Here is a 27,531-nt window from a genome sequence, read left to right as displayed (position 1 = left end):
TATAAATGGTTATCAAATTCTAGTGAGAATTTCTGTAGTTATTGGAATAAATTATAAATCTTTACCTTAGTTTATATTTATAATAAATAAATAAAAAACCAAAAATATTTTTAAATATATATCGCCTGTAAGGTAGCTTATACGTATGCATTCGTGCATTGCGGGTTAACAATTTACAGGGGCCGTAGGAAATACATGGGAAGTTTTCAGCCTGTAGGTAGGCTTCACTTCATCAATTTTGGAAAGTGAGCTGAGAAAACAAAATTGAATAAATTAAACAAACAATAACTTAGTTCCAAAAAAATCCCTTTGAATAATAAAATAAATTTTAAGTTAACAGTAGGTATATTAAACTCAGTGAAGAAAAAAAGTGATTCCATCTCTCGGAGACTAGAGGGGGGAAAGGATTGTAAAAACCCTAAGAAGAAAATAAAAAAAATCTAAACGAGCATAGCCTAGCTGAAAATTCATTTCAGGAGCGTTAAAACTCCATATTGCCGACGACCCCTAACTACCATCTCTTCATGCAGCTTCTAGATACTACTACTACTACCCGCAGCCAATAAATGCCCGTGATGATACTAAAAAAAAAAAGAAAGAGAGAAAGCTCTCTCCGCTCTCCATCCTCTTTTTAACAATGAGAGAAAAACGGTGGCGGGACTGCGAGAGGCTGAGAAGGGATATGAATAGGAGAATAGCTAGCTTTTGACGCTGCTTATAGGGATGGAGCGGGATGGTTTTTCAAGTACGCCAGGAGAGAGAGAGTGCAGAGATGAAGAGAGAAAGAGATGGAGAGAGAGAGAGAGAGAGAGAGAGAGAGAGAGAGAGAGAGAGAGAAAAAAGAGGGATCGAAATGAGCTTTAATGAGAAATAAATGTTCTTCCGAGTTTTTCTAGGACTTCTTCTTTCATTCACATTTGGCCAAAGAGTGGAGAGAATAAAAGCGCTATTAAAATGAAGAGGGCCACGCGGCGCGATACTTCTAGATTTCTTTTGTATTATAGTCCTTTTACTTTCAAATATTTTTTCTTCTCTATTTCACTTATTTCTTTTCTTTTATTATTTGGGGGGGGGGGGAATACATTTTACACAAAGTTCTAGTTCCCCGGAAGTATTTTCTAAGGATAAAATAACGGTTCTCTCTCAACACTCACTAGCTTCCAGCCCTGAGGTTTATAATTGACAGAGAAATTCAGTAATTAGTAAAAAAAAAAAATTATTGACTCTTATGAGGTGATGGTAAATCAATTTACAATTTAACCTTGTTGTGTATTGGGAAATAATTTCTCCCAGGCGTTTTAAAAACTGATTGATTAACATCTCAAAGCTGCACGGATTATTTCCCATCGATTTAATAATATCAAGTCAATTAAGACGATTTTTGACCCGGAAAAAAAGCAGGCAACGCAGGCTCAAATATAAAATTAAAATTGAAACATTACATCCGATACTTTAGGCAATTTCTTATTATACTATCAATAACTTGACACCTGAAAAAAGTAGAGGCGATAATCGGCTTGTAACACCTCCCCTTATCGATAACTTGTATAAAATTAAGATGGCCTTTTCCCAAGGTGTTTAATAATAACATCCAGGCGGAAGGGGATGTAGCTATCAAAATGAACTTTTCACCTGTACATGAAGATTGAAGACAGTTCTCTCACTCTTGCGTGATTTCCAAAATTTCCGAATTAAAGACATCACACCACCATCAGCTTCAAGGCGTTTCCTCAAATACACACCCGAACTGTTTAGATAATTACTTATAAAAAGAATCAGAAAACTCGTGTATTTGATCCTTATAAAGTTAACTAAATACTCGAGTTCTTAAACGTTCTCAAGAGGACTGACTTTAAGTTTTTAGGTCCAGTTCGTTGACTTTCAATGTTATAATTACCTGTCGCTTTAAAGAGAGGAATTCTGTAGATATATATATATATAGGGTAATGGCAGTAAAACGTATTGGGTAATGTAAGATATTATGGATAAGTGCCATTTCATGACGACGCGGTGCTGCCATGGTCTGGTTAAACGGACTGAGAGCCATGAGTGATTAATCAAAATGTACAGGTGTACAAGAATGCCGGGCCGTGGGATGGATGGAATGGGGGGAGGGGGGAAGATATATTTAATACCGGGCTCGGTTGACATTGAATTTAAAGGTAGCGAGAGAAATTAATCCATCTTCAAGTGGCATATTCAAGTCAGAGTTAAATAAAATACAAGTTTTCAGACTTAAAAAATTTGGTGTCGTACTATTTTCAATAAATAAGTCAAATTGGTCTGTCTATGTTTACAAATACAAGATTAGGCTTAAGAAGGAAGGCATACGCGTTACTTAAATTCCATCATATTTAACTTTAAACCTTGGAATAAACTTCAACTGAGATATAAATATCCACGGTCGGTCGAGTCCATCGCACGCACCCTACCGAGCGATGGGTATGATTTAAAACGGCGTGGAAAGACGCGCACGGTATTGGTTCCATCCAGAAGTTTGAGAGTGGTTTGTTAAAAAACGGGCTAAAGAAATCGGCTCAAAACCCCCGCGGGTTCAATTTCTGCCTCATATATTCTTCATTGACAGATATGCAAATTTTTTCTCTCCTCGCGCGCCTCGAGATAAGAAAGTTCCTCTCTCTCCCACTCCCCTCCTTCCTCTCCTTCATCTTAAACTTCATACAGATGGAAATTTCATTTGACCGCGTTCTACCTTACAGCTTAGCACCGCCGCTTTACATCACACTGAACAGCGGAAAAACTTCCCTTCTGGATAGCTAGCTTTAGGCTTACGAAGAAAGAAAGAAAAAAAAAAAGAGCAGATGAAAAAAATTCATTTTCCCTACACACAGAACATTTTTCCATCTCCGCAGCGTTTTTTTTCCGGTGCATCTAGTTTTTAATATTGCGTTTAATTTAATTTCCAAAAACTTTTTTCATAGTTTCTCGAATTTTCTTTAGGAGGGATAGGGAGGTAAGGGCATCGTAAATTTTTGTATTTTATAAAAATTTAAATTTCAACACGAATATTCTGTCTTATCTAAGTTTTTAACTACGTATACGTGGGATTAAGGTTGGGTTTCGTAAATTGATGTTCAATGGACCGTAGAATTAAAATTTAAATATATTTTTTTTAAATTTTAAATAAACAAGACGTAATGTATTTTTGTGGAATTTGTAAAGTATAAAATTGCCATACGTTGGTAACGTCCGTACCCATTCTAAGATTGCAAGACGACGAAGAATAAAGTCACCAGTAATCGATTTAAGGGTTTTAATATTAGCTTCGTGCCACCGGATAAAAAAATTCTACCCCTCCCCTGGAGATATTTGAGATAGAAAAAAATATATATAGAGTATTTCTTGCCGGTTCGAAGAAACTTGGTGAAACAATGTTCAAGGCAAAAGTACGCGTTACGCACAACAAGTAGCCTATCCTATCTCTTAGGGGTTTACGCCATCCTACAGAAAATAGAGAATGGAAGAAAAAATATATATATAAAAAAATAGCCTAAAATTTTTTGGGGTCCTGGAATTCTATCGATTCACAACTGAAGGGTGGCGGTGGTAGACCTCGCGGCCATTCTTAGCAAAACTTTGGTGGGGTCAGGCGAATTTATCTGGTACCAGCTAGGACCTTCATGAATTTATTACTTCATCTCTTGAATATTGAAATGACCCTTTTCAAAAGGTGGTTGCAATTAAGATAAGGGCTTCAACGTTTTAAGTCATGCACCAAAGTCCTTTGTACGTGCCCATATCTTAATTTAGGCCTTTGTTGTCTACATACAAATCAATGTGTCGTCTTTAGAAAACAAATGGTCAAACACCGGTCTCTAATCTCTATTTTAACTCCGACGTTTGAAAAGGTTGTAAATGTTTCGGTAAAACGACAGAGAGAGAGCGAAAGCTCTTCCTTAGGCACTTCTTACCATGAGCATTTTTAGTAGAAACGCGTCAATTCTTCCAAGAATCTATATCTAAAGGTTTAGCCAGATTTTTTGGGAGCTTCTAGCAAGGCCTTCGGGTTTTTTTTCTGTAGGGGAAAGTTTCGCTTCAGCGCTTTGATACGCTGTGTCGGATTTTCGGGAAGAACAGCCCCCATGTTTCTCTCACTCAAGAATGACTCTATGGAACGCCAGAAAATGCTCGCAGCTCTTTGGACTATAGCTACACCCCAAAGATTTTTTCACCAGAAAAAAAGAGAGCCATTCCTTACATATTCCGAGGTCCCTCGCTCCAAAACAATGCAAGAGAGAGAGAGAGAGAGAGAGAGACAGAGGCATCCCGGGATGTGAGAAAGAGAGCGACAGAAAAAAATTGGTTAAAGCGAAATTGTTTAAAAGGTTTTTGTCTCCCCTTTTCGGCCATATCAAAATTGCGTTTATTTATCATATTAATTCATTTAGTAGAGCTAAAATATTGTTTGAAACAAACGTCTGTATAGAATCCCTAAGTATATTAAAATTCTGTGTAAAATCCCCAAATTTATTAAAATTCTCGCAAAATTCTTGTTAAAATGCCAAAAAGATATTCAGATTCCCACAAAAGTCTGGTTAAAATTAAAATGCCTCATCTATTATGCGAAAAGCCCGATTTCTTAATAAAAAAATCGACTATAGCTTGTTAATAACCTCATGCACCCTATAACACACGGTATAAATTAAGCAGCATTCTAATTGAGGTACTTATACAATGACCTTCAACCAATCACGAGTCATTAATCCCAGGAGGCTAATGTCCTTAACATAATAAAAACGACACGAAAAGACAACCATGGCCCAACGTAATTACAACAAAGCTTTTTTTCCACCCTATAACAATACCACCACTACCACCACCAGCTAGGAACGGAATCAGATGACATTTTTGATAAGGATGACGCGCGAAGACAAGCCTTGGATAGCGAGAAGAAAAGAAAGAAAGAAAGAGAGCTCCGTGTCTTTTTCACGCTAGCAGTATGCTATTTCCTATTTAATAATCCGGGCTAAAAACGACGTCTCTGCTAGCAATACGCGAAATTTAGATCGGGTGAAACAAAAGGGGTTTGACAAAAACCAAAAAGAGAGACAAGGTTTTTGAATTCGCCGAACAATTAGTGTCACTTGTTTTTAAAGGTGTGAAAAATTTCTCGCTTTCGCCCGTCATAAGTACAAGGGGAGTGGGGTGTAAAGGAAGGTGCGAAGGGTGAAATAATTGAACCGTCTCCTCGTTTTGACGGCTGAAACAAAACGAAACTAACGACGGTACATCTAGGCCTAAAATTCTCTCCACGCGCGAAATTTCATTGTTATCAATGACAGTACACTGTCGAAGTGTGTGAGACTAAAAAAAATTCCTTTTAAACACCTCCTAAAACGCGTCAACCCCGAAGCGCTTCACTGAAACTGATAAGGTACTTGGTCGGTATCACAAGGCTACCACCTATTATTTTACTTCAGCTACAAAACAAGCCCAAAAACGTGGAAAAGCTTCTCAAACATCTTTCGTTTTTCCCCAAACGAAATATCTTTTGTTTTGATGATGAAAAACACAAAAGGCTTAATTTATTTTCTCTCTACATCCTGACTTAATTATTAGTTAACCTAAAGATAATTATTTCAATTTAGTTTTATATCAAAATGAAAGATGTCATGGCGGAAGAAGAATCACAACCACGTGTCGCCCCTTAATAAGTATTCGGAAAACACGGGAAAAAAATTGGCGCCCTTTTAATTATCAGATTGGTTCTCAATTAAGATAAGTGGAAATTTAAAAGTTTTTCTTGAGACGTTTCATTTCGACTGTTCTGTAGTATATTAGCACCTTGGAAGACCCTAAAAGATTTGGAGTATACAATTTAGTATCTCGTATTAAAAGCAAAACAGACCGGTTTTGAGGTCAATACTGATTGTCACCATCTTAGACACAAAGATTAAGTCAAGAAGAAAAAGATAAAACGAGAGAGCTCATTCGCTAATCCCGCGGGGGGTTTCCATCCGTCCCATTAAACCAGGATATCATTTTACGACGTCCAACATCCATTCCTAAGTCCACCACCCTGCAAAACCTTGTGGCTTTTCATAACCACAGTAGAGAGAGAGAGAGAGAACGCTATAAAATTTCGCAACCTCTAACTACCCTAGCTGAGACTGTGACGATATTTAATGACGTGGCTTGGCTTGGCTCAAAGACTTCTCTCTCTCCCTATAACTTCCCACGAAGGAAACCACGTCATCTCCCATACTCTTCTAAATGACAATGATTGACACTACTTGCCACCTTCTATCTGACCCTAACGCCCGGGTACGTCACTCTACGACTATTTCCATCTTGTATCCCGATGCTATATAGCTATGGATTCCAGGAGGGAAGGAGGGAGGGTCTAGGGGATGGTGTGTGATGCCTTGGTTTTAGTACGCGACGTTTCTGACCTAGTCTTAGGTGTAACTTTTCCGTCATGTGTTAAACTCGTGTAACAGATATTTCTTATTTTTTTCTTCTCTCTCTATGTCTCTCTTTCCTTCTTACTGGGTTATGTTTTTGAGGAACGCGGGGTTACGAGATGAGGATTAGACGAATGATTTATGGTTGTAAGAAATGTTTTTCATATTTCTGTGGTAGCCAAGATGTTTCTCTTTGAGAAGAGTCAGTTATGGGATGGTAGTAGGACAAGGGGAGACTGTATAGGGGTTGGGTTGTAGTTAGGACCGTTTCACGAGAATTTTAAGGGCCGTTTTAATTTGAAGTTTGGGTTTGCGACGCGTGAGTGGGATATTTAGTTGGAATATAAAGTTAATTATTAAAATATTACAATTTAGAGACTGCTCATATTTCTCCACCATTTTGTTTAATTACTTGACATTTAAGTACCATCGGAAAAGGAAGAAGTATTTCCGCAAATCTCTTGTAGACCCACGTACCATGGATGCATCCAGCCAATTTCCCCAAGTCCTTTTATGAAAGGCTAAACACCCCTTGCGCCTTCATTTAGGGTTTTGCTGGTCCTAGCTGGATTTCCTGTCCTGGACAAGTAAAAACTAAGCGCGGGCCGGGGCAGCAAGCAAGAGTTACTAGAAATGATCCTTCCCAAATCTCATCCGGGCCATTTTGAGGAAGTAACAGCTAGCAACCAGAAAAACTATTAAGCAGCGTGGCACTAAGAGGATGAGGAGGGGGTGAGCTCTTTGCTACATGACAAGATATAAGCGGAAGATAGACTCGTTTTGGTGGTGGTAGCGCACCACTCCACTACTACCCAGCTCTCCCCCAAATATCTAGTGTGGTAAAAAGATGAACACATATATATATATTCCAGCTCTCCGTTATAGCCCGGGATGTGAGATGAGGAAGGAGAAGTTTTAGTAGGAGAAAACGCGTTTCGTATCCGTGATTTACGATGGTCTGCCTTGCGAGCAACAGATGAATAGGGGGAATGCCTCTTAACCATCCTTCATTCGCCATCCCATAGACGTCAGCGCGCTCTCTCCCTCCCTCCCTTCCTCTCTGGACTGCTCATCCACCCCACAGAAACCAAAACGGATCAAAGCGCGTAGCAGAACACTTTAATTTTTATACCCTCTTTCACCCCAATACAAAATATGCCCATGCAGTTTCCCCTGCAAGTAGATAATTTGCCATTTCGGGATATATGAGCAGAAACCATGCTGACACGCGAAACAAATTAATTAAATAGTAAACAAACCGTCAGAAAAAGTAACCAATTGGAATGCAAGGACCCTTTCCCATGCAAAAATTCCACATCATCCAAAATTAAACCATTAACAAACACCCAAGGTTTCTTTCTAAGTTACACGTATCTCGCAACTTTTCCTGACACAATATCACCGTCTCAGGTCGTTGTTAGACACGTCAAGAAAGATTCAAACAATCTTGACTTGACAAAGTTAACTTTTTCTTTTTCCCATTTTGATAAATTATATAGCACCACCACCAACCTAGTTATATGACTTTATCAAAAACCTGGAAGACAGAATCCTACTCGGCGCATACTTTCACGCACTGGCGATAAAAAAGTTAACAGAAAGTTACCCCTTAAACTTCACGTGGGTGTTAGGAGTTGAAGGAAGAATATAATGGCGGGAAAAATCTTCTCCGCTGTACTGTACTTGTCAAAAAGCTCCCTTGAAGCACGTGCTTAAAGTCCACTTTAATTAACGAGCCTAGCGACATCATCTTTTTTATATACATTGTGAGTGTGTCCCCCCTCCCCTTAAGCCTTGGTTTTCGTAATAAGACTTTTGGAGTTGTGTGTCTCCCCCCTCGATGGAAAAACGTGCGAAAACTAGCAGAATTATTTTCCTCCTTTCACACTCGAGGGCGAATCCACGGAATGGTATGTATACGCGGGGTCTCCTAAAGTTCTCTCCTCTTAACTAAAAGCTATCATTTGCTTATTAATAGTCGGGCTATATAGCGGCTTCCGAAAAATTTGCCTTCTACCTTTTTTTCTCTCTCACTCTCTCTCGTTCTTCAAGGAAGAAAATCATATTGAAAAGAGTGTGGTAGCGTGTAGGTCCCCCTTTTTTTTAAGGGAGAAAAATATCATTAATCAAGAACCCCGTGAATGTGTAGTAAAGACTCAAAAGAGGCCTATAGAAATTTTAAGGAATACTTGATCTGAACTGACTTAAAACGCACCATAACAGTCTACTCAGATTATTTAGTTAGTGTCTTACTAAATAACAGAAACTTACTAAAATAATTTTGCCTAAAACTTTAGTTAGGTGTTGAATTTAATCTTAGAAAAATTAAATTTAAAGTTTTTAAATTAATAAATCAATCTGCTGCTCTCGAAATAAATTTTTAAAAAAAATTAATAAACACGTGGTACTTCTTTAAAAAAAATCTATTAAAAATTGCTATGGTTGGTTAGACAATTTTCTTTATATAATAAAAAGGTCTCCGTCCGCGACGTGGTGTCCCGGGGCCCGAGCTATATATGATATTGGCTTGGGCATAGCAGGAAGTTCAAAAAGGATTATATATATAAAAAGCTTAAGAAAGTTGGGGATGGTATAGGGTTGGTTCTGGCGCGAAAAACTCTGTGCCCCCAAAAGCCTGAAACGTGACCCAAGACGTACGAGAGAGAGAGAGAGAGACCGACCAGATTAATTAGTTATTCCAATCGCAAAGACTTTCTCTCTCTCTCTCTCTCTCTCCACTCTTTTTGAAGGAAGCTTTTCAAAGCTCTCGGAATTATTTTTTTTTCTTGTAACTTTTTTCCAGACGCTTAATCAGTGATTAGTTTTCAACTCACGTCCGTTGGTGTTCAACCCGCGACTTTTATCTCGTCTTTACCCTTTCCAGAGGGGGGGGGGGTAGCTTTTTCCCTTAAAGTTAGGGCTAGTAAGGAGAGAAACGGTTTTAAACGTGGTGGTGGTGATACCGAGTTCTAGGGGGCTCTCTCAGGGCAACGAATATTTAATTGTAAAGAGAAAAGTTCGTCTGGTCTTCTTCTTTTTTTCAATTAAATTGAGGCGAGGAATTGGATACAATTTGTGTGGGGATTGAATGGAAAAGAGTTGAAAAAGAAATAAACAGCTAAAGGGGGCGTGGGAAGATGCTAAAGTAGGAGGAGAGAAAAGGGATCTAGGTTTGATTAGTTTATCCAGAGCGCGAGACGAATGGCAAATTAAGTTTTACCCGATTTGCAGCATCCATCCATTTAAATTCTGATTTGATTAGGGGTTTTCATTTCAAACCTGATTGGGAAATTAGAATCTACTTTGTAACAATACCTTTCTTTCTTTCTTTAACTAATACATATTACTTTAAAAGCTATGTAATAATTATTTAAAAAAAATAAACCAACGAAATTACGTATTCTTGGTTGGTTTAATTTTAAACGGTAAACATGTGATTGATTTCATCCCGTTTCATCCTCCCTTGAAACTAAAATGATTCCCCAAAAAATGATACTGGGGCGCCATCTATGGGCTTTAATCGGAAACTATCGAGTAAAGGGGTCTTCCATAAAGATGGGACTTCACCGTGAATGAAAACGGTATCTGCGTGTCTCGATACAAACCAGACCCAACAACCGAGTTCTGTAAAAGCAGAAGAGACGCGAAGGTTTTGTTTTTTCGTTCTGGTTTTTTTTTTCGAGGGTGCGGACTACCAAACGGGAAAACGATTTAATGTCTCTCCAGCGATTTGGCGGGAAATGACTTTTCCGTACTATTACTTTTTTGCCGCCTCTTTTTTTGAAAGACTGAGAGAAGAAGATCCTCCAGAGAAATCCCTTATCTGTAGAGCGCGCGCGACTATAAGTTGGCGCCATTTCGAATAGAATCCGCGATACTATTTCTTCTACGCGGTTTTATATTAAGTCTCAATCCGCCGTACCTTTGCCTGTGGCATCATTTCCGAGTTCCCGCCAAATTATAGCTCTCTTTATAATATACTTCAAGCCTAAATCCGAAAGAAAAGAAAGAGGTACGGACTCCCAAAATAAAAGAAAGAGCTGGGCAACGAACATATGATGAATTTCCACAGGTTTATCATGAATATTATAATAGTTTAGTAAACTCATTTAGAAAAATTAAATCATGAATATGGCAATTAAATTTAGGTCAATGTACAATCTCCCAAGTCATTATACGATTGTATTTATTCATGTATCAATGGTTTATTGCTGATAAATTGAAATCGGACTGCATTCATCAGTCCAGAGGAGGACCATACATGGATGGGAGCCCATTCCTTGATGGACCCCCAATACTAGAACCTTCCCTATAGATTCAAGGGGTCCCCTTTCCTTCACCAGAGTCCAAAATAAGCTTTCCATTTCCCTTTTTTCCTTGAAAAACCAGGGAAAAATCTCATGGGGATCCTTCCCTTATTCTGACCTGACCCTCTATCGTAAAAGGTTTGTCCGTATCAGATACAATCTCTATATAACTATAGTGCGCCCAACGCTGCATTGGAAAAGCCCGCCAAAATTGGTCCGCGCGCCAAAAAAGACGATAGAGACACGAGGCATTGGATACTTCCCCAAAACTTAACATTTGAAGAGATACTCTAAAATTATCATGCTGTTATTGCAAAATTATCATTAAATTCTGATAATATTATAGAAAATCTATTGAAATAATTGAGATTTAGACAGATATTTGGTAAACAAGTAGACAAAAATGTCAAGTATCCATCCCCTCGATGTATAGATTGTGAGGAAAAGGAAATTGGGCGAATGGCGACAATTGTAGACCTCTTTTCTTCCCCGCATTCGCCATCTATGTTGTTATAAGAAGTTTTCCTATAGTTTCTCTTACATAGACCAACAATATTGTATGTTTTTGTACGAAAAAAGCCTGGTATATACCTTAGGTACATACATACATGTATCTCCGGTTCAATGTAAAATAGGCCTTATAAAATGATTCCTCTCTCTTGTAAATGTATATATATATACGAATTCTATGGAACCAAACGATTTATCGATAGTTTTTTGTGCTTTCCATGGATTTAAACAATATTGGGAAAAATATAGGCATAGCTATTTGATTTTTTTCAAAATTGATGGGACGGTGTTAAGTTTTGTGGAAGTATGAAAGAATTTGTATGAATGCTTGCTATTGAATTAGTTTAAAAAAAAAACACAAAATGTTTACGTTTGACTTTAACATTTTCTTTTTTCTATTTCTTGCAGTTCTAAGTTTGAGAAACACACAAGAAGAAGAACCGCCAGACCCTCAGTTAATGAGGCTGGACAATATGTTAATAGCGGAAGGAGTAGCCGGTCCAGAAAAGGGAAGCGGACCAAACGCGGCGGCCAACGCTTCGGCGGCAGCGGCGGGCGGGCCCGGTCAACCCGAAAACGCCATTGAACACTCCGACTACAGAGCTAAACTGGCGCAGATTAGGCAAATCTATCACCAGGAGCTCGAAAAATACGAACAGGTAAGATTGAAATACGCATTTTCTTGACTCCGTCCGTCCTCCCGAGTCTCGACTCGGACGGAGATGGATAAGTTACTAATACGTAGTGCGAACAAGTCTCGAATGGAATAGGAAGTTTTGCCCATAAGCTTTCGCCGTCTGGCGGCCAAAAATTGAAACTGAGAAATAAGGATTTTACAAAAGCGCTCGATACGAATGGCCCCGTAACATGGAATATAAGAACTTCGCGATTTGTTTCAAAGAGAGTTTAGAGTCGATATTATTGAACCATTTGATAATTTTGCTTCAAGGTATGGGAATAGAATCTCACTAATAGTCCTCTATTGGCTTCAAATATCCGAACCACACTTTACAATGCAAAAGCACGCAATATGAAGCTAAATCGTAAAATATTCTTTACAAAATAAAATGATGAACTATATACAGATGGCCAATTCAATTGGTAAATATGAAAAAAACAGCCGTCTACTTCAATAAATATATTAAACGTCACGTAATATACATTGGTTTTCTATCTCTCTGTACGAAGAGAAGATGGCATCTCTAAAATATACGAGCCACCTGTGTCTATCACAAAGTGTACACACAGCAGTCAGCGATGCACAATACGGAATTTTTCTTCCGCTAGTGGTGGTATACTCGTATTAAAACGTATACGCAGATAGGGATAGATATATGGGACCTGCTAAGCCTAACTAGGCCTAACACCCTAGCCTTAACATCTCCCCTACGTCATCGATCACGTGTCTGCCAGATAGAAGACAATAATCAAAAGGCTAGACGTGAGTAATGAGCGTTTGATTGGTCCGGGGGCTTATCTCGGCAGAACGGGGCGCCTCTGACGCCGCGAGGGGCCAAGAACCCCCGCTTTACCCCTTTAGCCCCAACCAAATGGGAGACTCACCCTTAACTCCCAGAGAATAGCGTATATCCTATGAATTTATTCAATATTACCATTAACATACGGTGTTTCTACCCTTTTCCAACACTCATGCAACGAACCAGCAATAAATATACCCATCCTGACCTAAATATTCGGTTACAATCTTAATATTCTTTGGATAATCGTTTAAATTCTTAAAATAGAAGTCGGTATCAAAAGTATATATATTCATTTCATAGGCAAAATGCAACACGATTAGCCGTGTTTAATCTATCTTAGTAAAATGGTACGCGAAGAATATTGGAATTGATACGGAGATATGTATAGATGCGTATATACACTCCCGGATGGATTTAATAGGGTTGAGTGGGAACCAGCGGGAGTTGGCGCTCTTTTCCCGGAAGGGGGCATAAAAGGGACTCGGCGACGCCATTGTGTAACCCGGGGTTCCCTATACACTTTGGTAGAAGCAGGGTGGGCTTTCGCCCAGCGGCTAGCTGATCTTTTGTTTAGGTTAGGATTGAGGGGGGGGGGGGGTAGAAAAGAGGTCCCAGCGTAACGTTACGTCGATTGGCCAGAAATCTTTGAAATCGTCTTCGATTCCTTTCGTTTTCATCCATGAATGAAAACAGAGAGAGAGAGAACGGAGAAGCAGAGAGAATAGGTTTTGTTTCGTAAAACTGATTATCGCTAAAAGCTCTCTTCGTATCTTCTCTGTCCCATATAGCTTCCCTGGATGCCTTCTCTCGCATCCAAACGTTTCTACACTTTAGAAAAAGGACAACACCAAATCGAAGCAATCCCTTAAAAAAAAAGCAGCTACCATACTGGGTACGGAGTAGATCCTCATTTTCTAATGTCTAAAGAATGCATTTTGTTCCCGAATACATTAACAGATTTCCCGGGCATCTAGAAAGATGGCGGGAACAGAAGTCAAAAATGTTAAGCCTTAAAAAGGACTATATGGTTTTAAAATCACTCTGACGAGACTGACGTCACACAAAAAAAATGACCCGCGAAGAGAGAGTTAGAGAGAGAGAAAGAGGTATCACCCAACTTGCAAAATGAGTTTAAGTTTAAAACCTCTTGAAAAGTACTAGCAGAACCCATTTTTTATATTTTTCTTTTATTCGATTTTTTTTTGAAATTCCAAACTTTCTAAAAGTCTGATTGGTAAAATCCCCTTATTTATGGTATTCTGTCACTCTCGAAAGAAGACTCCACGAAAATCCCTTCCCCCCTGTACCATTCCACATCCCCAAAAGTCCTTTTTCTAGTTTTCCACGAATCTAACTACCCTACAGATACGTGGTACCATCCCCTTCAACTGTACCAATACCAAACCTCGTCTCGTCCTTTTTATACCAAATACTTTTCGATACTACGTAAGATTCTCCTTATTTGACGTTTCAGAAATCATCCAGTTAACCCCCCCCCCCTTCCCCATGCCCTAGAAGAACTAGAACTGTATCTTAAAGCTGCATGCTGCCTCCACCCCCTTGATCCACATTTTTTATTTCAAAACGAATAAAAACTTGCCTTTTCTACAATCCTATGGACGCTTTTTCGGGGGTAGGGGGGTCTCCCAATACCAGGATATCGAGCACGACCAGTATATGGTCCTGATCCCAATCAGTTCGAATGCATAAAACATGCGAGAGCCCATTCAAGAAGCCAGCAGCCCACAAGCGGCGGCGACTTCAGGTTCAGGAAGAGGATAGGAGAAGGAAGGTCGGAGTAGATTTCTACGACTAGGTTTTTCTGATTGAAGCAAGGAAGGGCCCATTTTCTACCTATATATTTCTCGCTCAATCTGCGTTTTCGATCCCATAATTCCCCGCGGTTCCTTTCCCATATAGCAAGCAAGACTCAATGTTTGAGCTATACACCAGCCAGATAACGAAATTTTCCAAAATATAATCGTGTTGACAAAATTTGTAGGAATTAGGGTCAAGTTTTATGTACTTCATATAGTGCGTATAGTAAAAGTTCAAAGGTTACGAGGTTAAGAAGCTATAATTCATGTTTAAAATGGCCCACAAACGTAAAGGACATTTCTATAACCACTTTAAAATTTATTCCACTACTAAAAAAAAAGATTCCTTGACAAATATCCCTTGGGGAATAAATTCAAATATTCTTAAAGATCGAGAACATGTAAACCAATATTAAACTTCAGAAGATGTGGGGGGGAAAAAAGGTAACCATTCCAATATATACCATCCCCCCACCATCGAAATGTAAAATGTAATGTGGAATTTCATTAAGTGGAGGGTTTACTTGTTACGAAAGATGCCTTTGTATCTAATATATCCTTAAGATTGTGTCCCGCTAAGGATACGCATGCTGGAGTCTCATGCAATATCTTAGAGAATTAGATAGCTTGTCTTAAGCAGACGATAAGTCTAGTCCGTCGGTGGTGGCTTTACCGGAATGTAAGATTCTTAAGCCTTTGCAGAGCTAAGGGGTTATCTGTAAGTTCTAACTTAGGCGTTCTCGAATTCCTGTGAGTTATAGTTGGAATTAGGCTTAACACGGGTATAGATATACATCCCGCCGCCACGTGCATGCATGAAAGTGAAACTCTAATTTGGTAATTAATGATTGGTTGGAATACGATCGAGTTTTCGCGCCACTGGAGTTGTTCTAGCCTCTCGCATTAGGCTTAAAAGGGGGTTTAGCTAGTTAGTACGCGACCACTGCCCCGCAGACGTACACGTACGGTTTACTACGCTTTGCTCGCTCTAATGTTAACAGCTAATTACTATCTCGAGATTATCGCGTGAAACCGAATTATAGGCTTATTATAGAACTCTTACCTCTCAAAACGGCTGGAGATCCTAATTGAGTCGCGGTACGCTACCATCAGATCGTTTCCAACATCACCGTTTTTGCTCGCATACCCTCGGATTCCGAAATCTGTAGATAGATCAATTACGAACAATAATTAGGCCTTATTATCTACAAATAATTATTGTGGTTTGTAATAGACAAAAACGCATTAAGGATCGGCGTATAATAATCTTGGCAAAAACCGACTGTTTTAAGGTAATTAGGATTAAGGTGATTGGTAGGTTTTGTCGGAAAGTGCAGCTTTTGAAATCATTTGGGAGATTGGAAATGCCTAGAATTGTTAAATACAATGTGATTACTAATAAGCTTGCCTAATTTCGCGGTTGTTATTAGACCTATAAATAATGTAATCATAATCATGGTATTGATTATGATATAAACCTTAATCAGTTCGGTTTAATTTAACTATTAAAAATCAAAATTTATAATAGTAATAAAAAAAGTATTTTGCGGGTAAAAAAATCCATACATTTTTTTTTTGGTTTAAAAATTGATAAACCGATATAGAAATTTGATGTTATCAAAAACACTAGGATGTTTGTTAAATCCAGCAACTCAATTAATCTAGACTGAAGCCTTTTATAATATAAAAGTCCCTGTTTTCAAAAATAGAAAAATAGGGATAACCGAGGATGAAAATTACGAGAATGGACGTTTAAAAGGGCCGCGCGGCGATATTGGCTTAAGTCCCCTTAAGACAACCTGAAGGAAGAAGAGAAGCGATGCTTTAAGGAGAAGAAAGGACCCCGGGATGCATGCATGCACCTTCGCCTAGCTGCAAATACCCCAAATAATATTGATGATACAACCGAGACAATTTGTTAAACTGTGCTAGGGTGTGTGTGGGGGAAGGGGACTTAGAGATGGGAACGGGCGCAAGAGAAAGCTCTTTAAAATTTATAGTCATAAACAAAAATGTTGAGATATTGTGGGACTACCCCTAACCAAACCCCTCCGAGAGGCATGATACTTAAAGAAAATTTTAAGACAGATTGGATGTTATTTGATAATATCTTGATAAGTTTTCTTTTTATATTAAAAATTGGCGTAATAAAACTAGGAAAAAGTTAATAAGGAACGAGGGTTATGCCAATAAATGTGACGCAGTGTTTTATCCCTCGGCCTATAGCTAGGATCTTCAAAAGAAGGTATATACGGAAGGAGATTGCTATATAGAAAATCTACATATTAACACCAGAAACAATAGATACTGGAATAGAAGGTCCTGTCTTTGTATGCAAGCATTACGCTGATATTACTTGATTTTTAGCTACCTCATTCGTTTAAGTCTGTACATACCTTATTTAGGCTTTTTTCTCCATAACTGGTAGAACATTTTGTTCGTACCAATTATCTTCTATTCCAGGCACAATTTTCTGTGTTAACACTGGCATAATACATCGGTACAGACGGAAACCGATGGGTAAAAGTATAGTTTATAAATCAAAGAGATTTGCTTGGCGTGTTGCAAAAGGGGCCGGGGCTACCGTATTGTATGAATTTCATATGAAATATGAGTGTTTGTTGCTATAATATCCCCCCACAGGATGAAGGTTTTTCGTACTAACCCATGATCTTGGGGATTTGAGTAAAAAAAAAAACAACGGGCCTAGAAGGGGCTTTAAAAACCTTGTTTTTCCTATTTTATTTATTTTATATCGTATGCCCAAGTTGAACTGTGGAGGGTTATTTTATGATTTATAATAACAAACTGTTGAAAATAGTTCGTTCATGGTGTTTCTTTATATCTTGGATGGGAAATGGTTTTTCACATTTTGGAATCGGGTTTATAACGAAATATATCATGTTGCTACTAAAATTTTCATTATTCGAAAGTGTACACCTATAGCGTGAATACACGCGTGTAAACATATAAACAAACAATCGATGTGTTAAACCAAATGCCAACCCAAAAGACGCGCGTAATTCGAAGCAAACTAGAAACGTCACACACTTTTAGCCCTTCGTTAATCATAAGTCATGTAAAGTGAGTTGTTCTACACGTTCATAACACCATCTTTTAAAACAGCTCGAGTCGAGTCAACCCCTTCAGCTGCTATAGTTTTTTTGGCATCCCCAATAACACTGTGCTATCTTCGCTATCTCAAAAGCTAATTCATTAAAAAAGATTTCCCAATGTATGTATGGTAGGTAGGTATGCAAGTCGGAAAAATTGGCAAGCCGGGGCAGTCTCAACGGCGTATCGGAGAAGCCGAGCCCCGAAAACGAAGACTAGGAACCCCTTAAAAGTGAGCGTCCCTACTTCCCCGCGTTACAGGGTCTCCCTTAGGCCCCATCCATCAAGACTGCCAGGCGGGCCGGGGTTGGGCAACCGGGCAGACCCTAGTTTTAATGTCATTACCAAAAGCGAAAGCGCGGGTTTGCCTCGAGTTTTCGCTTGGAAAAACGAAGGCTACTTAGCCTCTATCCTATCTTTTGAAGGAAGAACTTAGTTTTCTTTGAATATTTCATACCTCTAAATCGAAACTGTATTACTTTTTCCCCTCCCTCTTCCAACAACCCGCTGTTGGCGTGGCCCTTTTGGTTTAAAATTGGGGGTTCTTTCCTTAAAAATAACAAAAGGTACTGATAAAACTATATGCGTATCGTCTTTGGAAAGAGTCAGTTAGCACGAAATTCGGTAATTTTACGGCGGTAGTTACAGCAGGGACGGCGCAGCATACCCAAACCCGGATTTTAAGCGCGGGTAAAAATCTCGTGGGACCGATAGCGCGCGCTTAAACTCGGGGAAAACGCGGGGAAAATCGCCCGCGAACGGCCCCCGCGAAAGTTTTAATATCAAGCTCCCCGTTATAGCCTGGCGCAGTAAGTTTTGCCGCCAGTTCGCCGGCGCCGGGATCTCGCGCTGGAAGAGGCTGAGGATTGGCTGGAGCCAATGGAGAAAGGTTTATAAGGGCGCCTGGAATCTCGGGCGCGGCTCTCAGACGCGGCGGCGTTTTCTATCTTGTAACTTTCTCCGCTTTCGCCTCTTCTGGCTCTTTCCAGAGAACCTTTATCTCGTGTTCTCCGACGGCTCGACGTTGGCGGGAAACGTTTTGAAGGGAGCCAAAGATTCCCGAACAGATTTTCTGATTTCCCGCCCGTTACTTAACGAATTGGAATAAACCCCCGTTTAAAAGCGCGCGAACTATATTTCTCTTATTTAACCCTTTTATTTTTTTAAGTTTAAAGTTTCAAGTGGAAGTTAAAAAGTTACCAATATAGGCCGGCGGCGCGAAACCAGTGACTGTAATGTCGAATTTCGACGACATCAAAGTGTAAATTAGAAGCTATTAATTATCAGATATCTAGGCAGCATTCTTGACAAAGCCGCGAGCAAATCGTGAACTCTCAATAATGTAAAATATAAATTTCAAATGATTGTACTTTGTGTGACCCTATTTTAAAATCTCCTTATCAAATACATGTCTGTTAAAGCGATCTTTTTTCCGGTTAGTTAACAAGTTATTTCATTTTGTCAATAAATATTGCGTAAGGGGTCAAGATGTAAGAAACATACGATCATAAATTCTCCTAACCAGTGTCCCTATAGGTTACGTCCATCGTCACTTGACACTAGACTGCAGGTATGAGCGGGTACTTAAAGTAAGCTTCCTTTCAGTGCCAATTAAAATCGGTTCAATCTCACAGTAGCATCATTAATAAAAATTAACGTCTAACTTATCAAGAACATAGAGCGATGGCATCTCACTATTTCTTACAACAGAAGCCTATATTGAGGAAATATATCAAGTGCCGTTATTATTTACGCGAAATTTCGTAATACATTATACACTTTTTGTAGGATAATTTTGAAGAAAAAATATTTGAAAATATAATTTAAAACCCAAACCTACTAGGAAAATTGCAATTAAAACCTTTAGCACTGAAAATAAGTAAAACATCTCTACCTTAGAAAGTTTAAAAATACCAAAGATAACACACGTTTCTCCGTGCCAAAAATCACCCATTTAAAGAATGTAACTTCACATAAACGCAACAACGAAAATAGTCGGTTAACAAGATTTCAAATCCGTATGTCTAAAATGAAAAAAACAAAACCAATTTTGTTCCATCCCTTCATAGTAAGAAAAAAACCTATTCTAGCATTGAACGGTTAAAAACAACTCGTTTGCACGCACTGGATTATGAGCATAAAAAACAGCTGGGTATATACGTATACGGTAGTAGTATACAAATTGATAGATCTATAATGAATATGAGCGACCAAAACCAGCTGATTGGGCGATACCGCCCACTTAGACCCGGGCCGCCCTACCAACAACCCCCCCCCCCTCCTTCTCCAACCTCATCCCAAATTGGGTAAAGTCTTAATAGTGTAGAAGGGGGCGGTTGAAGGGTCGGATACTATCCTATTAAAATTTAACTCCTAAAATTGTAACATTTAAACCGAACGAACCTATGGATTAATATTGATATTCTAGAATGTATTACAGAAAATTTTAGTTACATCCCCTTTAAATTAAGTAAACTTTTATGTGTGTACCAAGAACCCATGCGAGACCTTAGAAAATTCATATATTGCAGTTATCACTGCTGTTGCATCATTGCCATATTGACAAACTTATAACCTATTGCAAGACCCATGAGCTATACCAAAGTTAGTTATCTAAATTTTAGATTCTCAAATCATACGCAGCGTTCTAGTATTTACATATCCTAGTAATGGTAACCACTCCAGTGTTTGGCTGGCAAGTGTCCTACAACCCTGATACGGTCAAGGCTTATACACATGTAGTAAAACGTAGCAGCCGAACCTGGGTATGACAGACGCAACGGAGAACGAATGATTAATGCCTTACTCCATTGCGCCATTGCACCCCCCTGATAACCCCCGTGCCTTTTCTCTTAACCCACGACTGGGTATAGTTGGAAGAAGGGGGGGGGGTTCAGATTTTGGAAGGCCCCGACACTATATCGGATTAAAACAAGAGGCTAGCTAGGCACAGCGCTAGGCAGTTTGGAATATGCTGCAGCATTCCCGAGTTATCGAGTAAATTTGGGTTTATCTTAAAGACATTCATTCAAAAGTTCTAGAAAATTTATACGAAAATTGGCGAATTTCTACGGAGAAATAATGGGACTGGGTTTTGCAGAGGTGGTTATGCTGATTTTAGCAAGAAGTTCGCAAATTATTTAATTACTTAGGTTATTTCAATCGTTCCAAGAAGCAACGACAGATGGAGCCAGTGTTCACTACACGCGTAGGGAGGTTTGCCTACTCGCACTACCTCCCTCTAGCGGTGCTTCATGACGCGAGGGAATTAACCCAAGAAGGCGGTTGTGGTGTTTGCTTCTCTAATGGAATTAATTGAATGGCCTATACTAGGGTCTACAGGCTATAGTGTAGTTGGAAGAGCTGATGATCTTTTTAATTATTTATTTCATTTATTAACCATGAGTCATCGAGTTTAGATTCTGCTATGATTTTTCGTTTAGACAACATGGTTTTGAAGATTTATGTCTAAATTTTAATCAAATTAAAAATGTCAGTGTAATATTTAATATAATATTAATTGAAAAAATAACGTCACTATCTCTCTCAGACGATTAATTAATAAAAACAATTTTTTATCCCAATTTTAATTTTAATTTTAATCAAAATCCACTGTTATTCATTCTCATCATAATAACTAAAACGCAACTTCTTGCAAACTTCGACATTAACACCGGCTGACAAAGCCCTGGTCCAAATCTTAAGATATACCCTCGTAGGTATTGATTGGATATAGTAATTAGTGCGAAATTTAGCTTTACTATACGTTTGGGTTGGTACATTTGAGTCGGAAAATTTTGAAAATCGTATCATAGTTTAAATCAGATATACATATAAATATCTCTTCTATTTCTCCCCTCTCTTAAAGGAGAGAAGGAACCGTGATGGATGGTTTAGCAGTTTATCCCGAAAAATATGTTTGTTATATATTTAGTATATTTACTAGTCGGCTTTACCCCCCCTCCCCCCATGCGAGATTTGTTGTGTAAACTCTTAGGTACTCTCTCCTTTGCTTTAAAAGGTCTAATTTGTAAACCGTTCATCAAAATTTTGATTCGTAAAGTTGGGTTTGTGCCTTGTGTGTGATTCTAGCTAGGATTATAATGTCTTTCAAATAATATCAAAATGGCACTTGGCGCGAAAGTCTATTTTCTAAATGATGATGGAGTACCCATGGCTAGCGTTCCGCTGTTCCGCCATTGGCCAGTTTGCATATAATGCTTAATTAATTCAACTGAGAGTCAATAAAAGGATTTCGAGCTTACTAAGTATATAGAACTTTATAACAAATTCGCCATCTGTTTCGTGTCGGGTATTGTCAGTGTGCAGATAGCTATAGGCCTTGGTCGCTGTTTAAATGGGTACTGGAGATATTTGTTTTAAATTAAGTGGTTGCAAATGGAGATTTAAAACACTTCCAGCGTTAATAACCAGTTATGGCTGCGAGACTATAATAATAAGTGCGGTTCAATCAATATAAGCTGCCAATTTCTAAATAAAATCAATCGTAAATTTGCTATATTTCAATGCGTGGTAAATAAACTTGTATTTTTCATAAAAAAAATATATTATTCAAGGAAGTTACCTTGAATATTAAAACGACTTCCCTGTAAACATTGTAACGTTATTCGAAAACACTTTTTAAATACCATAGTCATTTAATTTATGGTTTAACCACCAATAAGGAAACATTTTTAAGTTTTCTTAATTTTAAAGGTCAACCTTAAAAAATAAAATGTTTTTTTAAATTCTTTTCAATTATACCAAAATTGTTTACGACGTAGGTTTTAGAAAATTTTTAGGAGTAAATAGTTTTCAACACTTAAAAGATAAAAAAACTAAATAAAACTGACCTTCCCACACACACATACATACATACAAACATACATAAGTAGCTAGCTAATTAATACGTTAAAAATAAATGAAAATTGAAATATCGAATTTGGGCTTGATCATCTTTCAATGCACAGACCGAAAAAAACCTCCCCATCCTAAATTTTAATCGCAATATCATGATTTACGTTTATCACCCTGGGAAAGAAATACATAACCCTTTCACCCTTACCTAAAAAAAAAATACGCAAATTCTTATTTGTTAGCATCCCCCTCCAAGGAGAGAGACTAGAAAAAAAAACCCCTATTCAAAGCTACCCTCTCTGGAACCCTTTTTTGTCCCCTAGCTAAATCTGAAGAGAGAAGTCAATTTTTTCATCCGTATACTAAGGAGGATCTCACATCCCTTTGAAAATTATGACTTAATACGAGTGGCTCCTCTTGAGCTTCCTAGTTGAGAGATATCATCCTCCCAGCATCTTCCAAGCCATCCCTCTCGAATGAATATTTTTTTATACCGTGCATAAACTAAGGCTGCTTTTTTGTTCGACGCCTAGCTATTTCGCCACCCCCATCACCCCTTTCTCCTCCATCCACATCTTTTGGTATCTTTGATCTTTTTTGTCTTCGGGAGCAGCCCGAAGGATGTGTAGAGAAGCTAGAAGCCGAAGCTGCTAGTTCAGGGGGACACTCTGAGAGAGAGAAAGGGAGGATGGGGGTTCCTCTCGAGGCTTTGGTAATTAATGTTCCCGTGGGACGTATCCAATGGCACCTTTATAGGAAAGAGAACCACTTCGAGACGGGATGGAAAAGAGAGAAGCTAAAGGAGAGAGAGAGCCCGAAGATAGCGTTAGTATACTTTTCTCCGTTGGGCTCTGAAGCCTTACTGGAAGTGGTGGTACGTACCCGGGATATACGTAGCTGAAGCCGGGCTAATTACAGCCCCCCAACAACATTAGCCCACTCGGACCATCCATCAATTTCCCCCATACTCTTTTGATAACCCCTTCCACGCATGCACCCCAGACTAAGAGTTGGGACCAAGGCCTAGCTCGCTCGCTATCTAAGCCTAACCTTATACACCGTAAATGACAACTCTCAACGTTGAACGCGCGCTGCGCTTTTAAAGAACTATACCATAGCGAGTTAGTACTTTTACCCCTTTTCCGAGTAAAAGTAGGAATAAATTTTCGTTGTCTCCGTTTTTCCTGCGGGTTGGTTGGATCCCGGGCGGGAGCTCTTGAATTCTTTCTAACGGAACTGTTCTCGTATATATAGAGATCTGGTTGGCTCCAACCCGTGGGCTATGGACTAGCTAGCTAGCTAGTCCCCATCACTATGGGGAATTTGGGACGAACGAACGGGGTTTTAAGGGGGAAAAGAGCCTAGCATATAGTGTTATATTTAACTTTTACGTAACTACAACATCGTTGTTGTAGTAGTAGTAGTACACTTTTCTTTGTCCCGGCTATTGTTTCAAAGCTTTATATTGTTGAGTAATTCTCCAAGGAGTGATTCGCAATTAACGTATAGCTTTTCTTTTATAAAAGGCGCGTGGAACTTTTATTTTTCTTTCCCGCCTTATTTTTAATGAAAATGTTGTACAAGAACGCTGGGAATTTATTTTTCCGCGTTGTTTCAAGCCCTAAGGATAAAACTACGTCGCCGCGCCACTGTAGTATAAGATCGCGAGATGCTAGAGAGAGAACGCTTTCGTTTGGGGATGAAGGGACCCAAAATCGTTCTATCATTTTAATTTTTCTTTTTTTTTGGTGCCAGCTAGCGTTAGATTCTCTAGACAAGTTCGTCTCTCTTTGAGAGAGTAGGGTAGGGTAGGGTAGGGTAGGATTGCAGGTTACTTTCCATTTTGACGAAATGATAAAAATATATACAACAAATTTCTAGTGTTACACGAAAATTATGCAAATTTGGTCGCGTTCATGCGTAATAAAGCCCGCTGTTATTGTGGAGAATTGGTTAAGCCCGGTTTGGGTTTTCACAATGAAATCAAACTATTTTTCAAAGAATATTATCCGAATAAATCAATACATAGGGAAATAAAATTCAATTAAATCTCCCTTTATCAGCTAGAGGTAGGCTACCTACTATTGAACAGAATAGTAGAGATATTTGACCCTGAGTTAGATATTATTCCAACTAAGTTTTACAATTTTTCCTGGAAAGGGGGGGGGTCGTAACTACATGCACTCTTCTCAACCGGCTGTCATAATTTATACGGGCCACTAGTACCATCAGACTTTCCTAACGAGCTACCCATTATAAAAAAAGTATAATATAATATATAATATAAAAAAGAAAAAAGATTTGAAAGATATAGTGTGTGATAAAAGAAAACGACTCCTACAATGGCGCGCACCAGCTTAAAAAAAATATGTAAACTTCTAGTCTAAAACACTTTTACATTGAAACCCCCATTGACTAAGGCCTGGTTTAACAATAGAACTTTGCATTGAAGATTTTGGATTTTTAACCCTTCGTTACGATATTCGCTATGAAACGATTAATAAAACTCAACGCCTTATTCAACCTAGAAAAGGGTAGATTTGGAATGAGAAACTATAGAGTTAAGTGTGAATTATGGGCCCCTTTTCAAGAGTGAAATTACTTGGGGATTAAATCCATCTGGTTCTGAAGTTTTAAGTTTTTCTTTATTAATCCACTAGAGAGGGAAACCCTTTTTTTGCGCTATGCGATTAAAAAAATAAAGGTAAAAAATGGGGTGCTTGAAATTCACCCCATCTCTTGACTCCCGGCTGCAGCAATAGCCATAACCCAGAATCCCTTGCGCGCAGATTACGCTATAGAATACGAAGGGGGTATATATATATATACATTTTTTAAAAGGCATTACGTATTATTTTGAATATAGGGGTGTTATTATAGGGGGCAAGCTTGTTATCTCTCGAAAACCATATGTTCTTCGAGTTTCGTCTCTTCAATGTTAAACGTACGTGTAGGACTTTACAGTCTCTGGATCTGGAATGAATATAAGTTGGTATTTTTCCAAATATAACTTTTAAAAAGGGGAGTTGAGGGAGGGTGAGAAAATTGCCATTATTGCAGTACGCGCTGTTACACTTTAAATCGTTATTTATAACTTAAATTTCCCCTAGCTTTTCAAATGGATTTGAATCCACTTTATTTGTTAATATTTGAAGGTAGTAATCATGTATTGCTACCTAAACTCCATCACGTACCATTTCTTTTTCTGATTAAAAATAAAAACTGACAGATAATAGGTCAAAAATAGACTAAAACTCTTATCCAAAAAAAATCTCCAAGAAGGAAAAAAAACAAACAGCGAAATATATTGTGTCAGTACAAACGCCAAGCCATCGAATTCGGTCTGAGCGACAGTAATCAAAAGATGTCAAAAGTACTACGCTGAGAAAATCCCGAAAAAAGCTGGATTTACTCCCATTTTTGGTTTTACCAGCTTTTCCTTAAAACCCCAACAACAAAAACCGGTGCAGGGAAGGGTGGGATGGGGAATCAAGGAATCAAGCCTAAAAGTCTTGGCAAGTAAAGGAAAGGTATTTGAGAGTCTATTGGAAAAGAAAAGGAAGAAAAGAGTGGTTGGTAGAGATGGGGGTGGGCGAGAGAGAGAAGAAGAGAAAATACAACACTCTGTTTGAAAGCGATAAGCCATCGGGTCTAGCAATCCGTATATAACACCCATTTCTAACGAAAAAGGTGCTCTCTCTCTCCTCTTCCAGTCTTTCTCTCGCTCTCTCTCCATCCCAACACGCTCTTTTTCCAGATGAACAGGGCTGTGTAGTAGGGCTAGACAAAAGGTTTTGCCGGGAAGGTCCGCGGGACAGTTAAAAAAAGAACGAGCTAAACAAAACGATATCGGAGTGCGAAAACCTTTTTCCGAGGTAATCGCCAGCGAACAAGTTTCATTTTAAAACGCTCCAACTCGAGTATTACTTTTATAGAAGCTTCACCGTCGCCCTACCTCGTGCCCACCCATATACTTCCAACCTAAAAATCACAAAACGTAGATGAAATAGTTGAGAGATCTTGGGGAACCAACACACCAATTTTGAGATTCGAAAGTAAAAGATAACTATAATAATGTTTGACCATAGTTGTCTATAATTTTGTTACTGAAATTGAGCTTCAAAATGTAATCCAAACACAAGGTCCAACTTCATTATTTACCAACCATCTCATCTATTAATAATACCCCAAGTGGTAAAATGTTACGTAGGTGGGCGTCAGCCCTAGTATAGTGAGTCTCAATCTCTAATAGAACCTGGGGGGGGGGGGGTTAAATAGCTCCACCACCACCAAAACGTGTGTACCAGCACCAGGCCTATCTAGACCGTAGTCTGAGAGCCCACGCAGCGGTCCATTCAGCTGCTAAGCGCTTTGTTCTGGCGCTTCTTATCAGACGATGGCAGCAGGCTTTTCCAAACCGATCCAAGTTCCCCCCCCCCCTCCAATTCTCCACCGACACCCAAAAACCTACTCAGTACAACCTTATTCCATGGTACTGCAATTCTTCCAACAAAAAAAAAACGGTATATGACGTTGGGCACCACCACTACCACCACGTTGGTAAAAGGGTCTTCAGTGTGTTTTTAGGCCTTTATTTTCGATCTGTTACTCTTCTTAACCAATGACGGAAAATGTATATAGATGGATCAATCCAGATACGGAAGAATAACGTGTAAACAAGAATAGCTCAAAAGCCTCGGGGAAGAGGTCGGATATTGGTCAAAAGAATTTAAATTTACTTGGAAATCGGAATTAAATTAAGTCATGTGTAGATAAGAAGTGGAAAGTATCCGATTCCTTGATAACTGTATTAAGAAATGAACAGGGCCGCACCATAAGGTATAGTTCTCAAGGGGGCTTTTATTATTTTTCTCTTCTCCACTCTCAATTCTCAATTCTATTCCCTTACACGCTATATACTGACCATAATCGTACCTGGTTATATAATAAACAGCGTGTATTCAATCTTAGATTGCAATAAAGACAACACCAAACCAGTTATTTAATACAATAGTATCCA

The 27,531-nt window shown here is 38.7% G+C and overlaps 1 protein-coding gene and 1 long non-coding RNA gene across 3 annotated transcripts in view; one reads left to right on the top strand and one right to left on the bottom strand.

Annotated features, from left to right (window-relative positions):
- The window catches only part of exd (PBX homeobox extradenticle), a 216,829-nt gene that overhangs the window by 167,331 nt on the left and 21,967 nt on the right, over nt 1-27,531 (top strand). For both annotated transcript variants that reach the window (XM_089870199.1, XM_089870200.1), the window contains exon 3: nt 11,651-11,901. In XM_089870199.1, the coding sequence (XP_089726325.1) occupies nt 11,651-11,901 (251 nt within the window). The remainder of the gene's footprint in view (nt 1-11,650; nt 11,902-27,531) is intronic.
- Nucleotides 1-27,531, bottom strand: part of LOC149690622 (uncharacterized) — a 72,003-nt gene that overhangs the window by 24,275 nt on the left and 20,197 nt on the right. The window contains exon 2 of the long non-coding RNA XR_016383774.1: nt 15,604-15,703. This is a non-coding gene — a long non-coding RNA (uncharacterized LOC149690622). The remainder of the gene's footprint in view (nt 1-15,603; nt 15,704-27,531) is intronic.

Source organism: Phalangium opilio, unplaced genomic scaffold, assembly GCF_054372755.1.
Source record: "Phalangium opilio isolate 3A_F unplaced genomic scaffold, DU_Popi_V2 ptg000031l_1, whole genome shotgun sequence".
NCBI lineage: Eukaryota > Metazoa > Arthropoda > Arachnida > Opiliones > Phalangiidae > Phalangium > Phalangium opilio.
Note: the sequence above shows the minus strand (reverse complement) of the source record. Positions and strands in the feature narration are given on the sequence as shown.